The 5,000-nt window shown below is 46.5% G+C and overlaps 1 protein-coding gene across 8 annotated transcripts in view; it reads left to right on the forward strand.

Moving 5' to 3' along the window:
• Positions 1–1,022: 1,022 nt before the first annotated feature.
• The window catches only part of LOC126997690 (gastrin/cholecystokinin type B receptor-like), an 11,519-nt gene continuing 7,541 nt past the window's right edge, over positions 1,023–5,000 (forward strand). For 7 of the 8 annotated variants that reach the window (XM_050858911.1, XM_050858913.1, XM_050858912.1 and 4 more), the window contains exons 1-6: positions 1,023–1,157; positions 1,651–2,088; positions 2,532–2,763; positions 3,237–3,424; positions 3,972–4,058; positions 4,503–4,673. In XM_050858911.1, coding sequence (XP_050714868.1) covers positions 1,831–2,088; positions 2,532–2,763; positions 3,237–3,424; positions 3,972–4,058; positions 4,503–4,673 — 936 coding nt within the window. In that variant the 5' untranslated portion in view covers positions 1,023–1,157; positions 1,651–1,830. The remainder of the gene's footprint in view (positions 1,158–1,650; positions 2,089–2,531; positions 2,764–3,236; positions 3,425–3,971; positions 4,059–4,502; positions 4,674–5,000) is intronic. The other variant, XM_050858918.1, reaches the window with a different exon arrangement.

A 5,000-nucleotide genomic window follows, 5' to 3' on the forward strand; every position in this document is an offset into this window, starting at 1 on the left:
TGATGGAGCTGGTGGTGCTGGTGGTGGTGAAGGAAGAGGAGGAGGTGGTGTTGATGGAGCTGGTGGTGCTGCTGGTGGTGAAGGAAAGGGAGGAGGTGGAGGAGGAAGAAGAAAAGGAGAAAGAATAGGAAGAAAAGAACGAAGAGGAAAAGGAGGAAGAGTAGGAGGTGGAGGAGATGGAAAAGGAAGGAGAACGGGAAGAGGAAAGAGAGAAAGAAAAGGAAAGGGAGAAAGAAGACGAAGAAGAAACGAAGAAAAGGAAAAGTTAAAAAAAAATCGAAAAATGAGAAAAAAATGAGAAAAAACGACACAGGGGAGAGAGAGAGAGAGAGAGAGAGAGAGAGAGAGAGAGAGAGAGAGAGAGAGAGAGAGAGAGAGAGAGAGAGAGAGAGAGAGAGAGAGAGGTCGTGACGTTAGTGTGATCAGCTAACCTAACACTCTCTCGACACTTAGACAGCCATAGGGGTGACAGCTAATACTAACAACAACAACAACAATAACAACAACATGTAGCCCTTGATAAGCCTCAGCCAACACGGACCTGATCACGTACTGGCCTCGGGATTGTATGGGTGAAGAGGTTGGGGAAGAGGTGGAGGGGAAGGGGTGGGGGGTTGTGTGTGTGTGTGTGTGTGTGTGTGTGTGTGTGTATGTGTGTGATCATCGTTCCATTGATTACATTCTTTTAATACCTCTTCCTTCTCCTCTTCCTCCTCCTCCTCCTCCTCCTCCTCCTTGGATTAACGACTGTTGACACCTCTTTCTCCCTCTCTCTCTCAATAGGCTTTAAATATCCTATTTAAGGAGAGAGAGAGAGAGAGAGAGAGAGAGAGAGAGAGAGAGAGAGAGAGAGAGAGAGAGAGAGAGAGAGAGAGAGAGAGAGAGAGAGAGAGAGAGAGAGAGAGAGAGAGAGAGAGAGAGAGAGAGAGAGAGAGAGAGAGAGAGAGAGAGACAAACAGCTGTATCACCACCACCACCACCACCATCGTAAACTAATTCTAACCTTTTCCTTCCACAGTGAGAGAGAGAGAGAGAGAACCAGCCTCACCAGAAGACTTCCACCACCACCACCACCACCACTACTACTACTACTACTACTACTACTACGATGATGGAAGCGAGGATAATGAGATCAATAATGAAGACTTCTATATCAGGTAATTTACTTCTCTTAATTAATACCTGGGAGACGTTTAATTAGGGTTTTATTGATTTTTTTTTTTTTTTTTAATTCCATGTGAGGGAGGAGTTTGTTTTAGGATTGAGAGCATATTAGTTTACGATTTTCTCTCTCTCTCTCACCTTCCCACCCTTTCCCTTCCCCTTCCTTCCTTCCTTCCCCTTAATCCCCTTCCTTCCTTTCCTTTTTTTCCTTCTTTTTTTTCTTTCAGATGTTTTTTCTTTTTTGTTGGTGTGTTCTTTTGCTCTTAATAAATAACTACAAACCGTCAAAACCGAACGTATTTTATTTGTTTTTTGTTTTTTCTTGTGATCAGTATACGACAAAAACCAGCAACCAGTCACAACTATGCCACTGAACTCATCTCTTTGGTATATTGCTCTTTTTTGGTCTCAGTAGAAAACTTCAAACCCTCCAACTACAACTAAACTCATCTCTCTTTTTGTGTGTGTGTTTTCTCCTCCCAACAGAAACCAAAAGAAACCTCACACAAACACAACACACAAACACAATCACCACAATGGGAAACAAACTTCACTGAGAACGAGAAAAAGAACAACTTCACCAACACTACCACACCAGAAACCCTCAAAAACACACACAACACCAACCAACCACCACCACTTCGAAACCAGCGTAGTAGAGAAACCATGTCGGAACACTACCACAACACCGCCGCCGATGCTGAAGAAATCGAGTTCGCGGACTTCGGAAACGCTGGCGCCGAAGACTTGAGGAACCTGACTTCGGAGGACTTCGGCGCAGGCTTCGGCAACGGTTCTTCGGTTAACTACTCTTCGGGGTGCGAGCCGTATCTTGCTGGGAAGCCTTTGGTCATGGGGGAGCCGTACCCGAGATTTGAAGAACTTGCCCGCGTGAAGACCTTGGATTTGTATGAGACAGTACAGGTGAGAGAGAGAGAGAGAGAGAGAGAGAGAGAGAGAGAGAGAGAGAGAGAGAGAGAGAGAGAGAGAGAGAGAGAGAGAGGTTTGTTTTATATTTTAGTTCATGTTATTTTACGATTTATTTAGTCTGTGTGTGTGTGTGTGTGTGTGTGTGTGTGTGTGTGTGTTTGGTTACTGTTCATGATAATAATTCTCGTTCTCTATCTATCTATATCTATCTATCTCACTTTTTTTTTGTTTTCCTTCCCGTCTTCCTTTCTTACCGTCTCTCTCATTCCCCTTCCTTCCATTTCCCTTATTCTTTCCTCTCTCTCCCCCTCTTCCCTTTCTTTCCCTCCCTCTCCCCTCCCTAAATCTCTCCCTCTCATCCTTTCCCAATCTTCCTCGCCTCCTTTCCTTCCCTCTCTCCCATCCCTTCCCTTCTTCCTACTCTCCCCACATCACAGATAGCACTGATAGTCGCCCTGGTGGTGGTCTCGGTCGCCGGCAACCTTGCAGTGGTGGCCGTGGTGTACTTCAATAGGTTCCTGCGGTCGAGCGTTAACTGCTACCTCGCTAATCTTGCTGTGGCGGACCTGCTCATCACGCTCGCTTGCTGGCCCACGCTGGTCAACCGCCTCACGCAGCCCCTGTACATCCTCGGCCGCCCGATTTGCAAGATTACCGTGTTAGCGCTGGGTGAGTTGATGTGTGTGTGTGTGGGGTCAGTATCTATGTCCCGGTGTCCTTATGTTATAGAACTACTTATTGGTACTACTTTAACGGTACTAGTTTCCATATAACAGTACCACTGCTTCACATCTCACCTTCCTCTCCGTCTGTGTCCCTATGTCCTTATGTTATGAATTACTTATTGGTACTACTTTAAAGGTACTGGTTCCTATATAACGGTACCACTACTTCACATCTCTGCTCCCTCTCCGTCTTTGTCCCTATGTCCTTCTGTTAGGGAGCTACTTATCGGTACTGCCTTAACAGTACTGGTTCCTATATAACGAAGCCACTAACACCTCACCCCGCTTCCTTTCTCCCATTTCCTAGGCACTTGCGTCAACGTTTATGTTCCCATGTTATTGGTACTACTTTAACGGTACTAGTTCCTATATAACGGTACCACTAACACATCCCTCTCCCTCTCTCTCATTCCCCAGGCACCTGCGTCAACGTGTCCGCACTGACCCTCGCCGTGGTGGCCGGGGGACGCCTCTACGCTGTGCTGTTCCCCCTCCGCGCCCTGCGATCCGCCTCACGTCCCATCCTGGTCATCTCGCTCCTTTGGGCCGCTTCTTTCACCCTTGCCCTGCCCGCCTTCTACGTGAGGGATACGCGACTGTTTCAGGTAAAGAGGAGGAGGAGGAGGAGAAGGAAGAAGAGGAGGAGGAGGAGGAGGAAAAGAAGAGGCTGATGTGAAAGCTAGTGAGGAAAAGTGGAATGAGAAAGAGAAGGAGGAGAGAGAAAACGAGGGAGAGGAGGAGAAGGAGAAGAAGGAGGAGAATAATGGATGATAGGATAGTGAAAGAAGTGAAAGATTGAATATGAAGAGAAAGAAAAGAGGAGAAGAAGGAGAAGGAGAAGGAGGAGGAGGAGGAGAAGGAGGAGGAGAAGGAAAAGTTATGTTATGGAACTACTGATTGGTACTACTTTAACGGTACTGGTTCCTATATAACGGTACCACTAACTAATTTAACGGTACTAGTTCCTACATAACGGTACCACTAACACCATCTCTCTCGTCCTCTCTCATTCCCCAGGCACTTGCGTCATTCCCCAACCTCAAAAGCCTAAACCAAACCCCTAATCAAACCCTGAACCTTATACTTTCTCTCTTCTATAACTATTTCATTTCTCTTATTAATTCCCTTTCTCTCTCTCTCTTTCTTGGGCAGTGGGATGATTTGCTGGAGGAGAGCTGCGGGGAGGTCTTCTGCAGTCCCTTCCCCTCCGAGAACGTGATTCGATATTACAAGATTCTGGTGAGAGAGAGAGAGAGAGAGAGAGAGAGAGAGAGAGAGAGAGAGAGAGAGAGAGAGAGAGAGAGAGGGGGGGGATGGGGGGGGTCATAATGTCTGTCAGTCTGTCTGTCTATCTGTTTATTAATTTATTTTCGTGTCTGTCTGTCTGTCTGTGTATTGGTCTGTTAACATACTGACGCTTCCTCTTTCTTCTCCTCTTCTTCCTCTTCTTCTTTGATTTACAGCTGTTCTCTCTCTCTCTCTCTCTCTCTCTCATTCCAGTATCTCAATTCTCTCTTTCTCATTCTCTCATTCCAATATATCAATCCACTCTCATTCTCTCATTCCATCTCAATTATCTCTCTCAGTCCACTCATTCATTCCACATTCTCATTCCACTTCTTCATTCCCTTCCACCACCACCACCCCTCATTCCCCTTCCATCTCTCCCCCCATTCTCAACAGCTGCTGGTGACCATGTTCTTCCTGCCCGAGGTGGTGATGGTCGTTGCCTACACTGTCATCATCGTGAGGCTGTACTGCGTTAAGCGAGGCCCTCAGGACGAGCCTTCCACAACCAGAGGACCCCAGCACCCTGCCTCTAGCGACCACGCCCACTTGTCTGCGAGGAGAAAGGTGTGTGTGTGTGTGTGGGTGTGGGTGTGTTGGGAGTTGTTTAGAGAGTTTGTTTGGTAGTTGGGTAGTCAATTGGTGGATCATACAGTCAGTCAGCCAGCTAGTCAGTCACTCAGTCAACTATTCAGTCAGTTAGTCATTTAGTTGGACATAAAGTTGGTAAGTTATCCAGTCAGTCAGTTGTTCAAGCCGTCAGTTAGTCAATCAGTCAGCCAGTCAGTCAGTCAGTCAGCCAGTTAAACATTCACTCCATCTCTTGTATTGGTCTTGTAAATGCGAGTCTGTTTGTTGCATTACACAACATTTCGTCGCCCAAGTTCACACATT

This window comes from Eriocheir sinensis, chromosome 12, assembly GCF_024679095.1.
Source record: "Eriocheir sinensis breed Jianghai 21 chromosome 12, ASM2467909v1, whole genome shotgun sequence".
Classification (NCBI taxonomy): Eukaryota; Metazoa; Arthropoda; class Malacostraca; order Decapoda; family Varunidae; genus Eriocheir; species Eriocheir sinensis.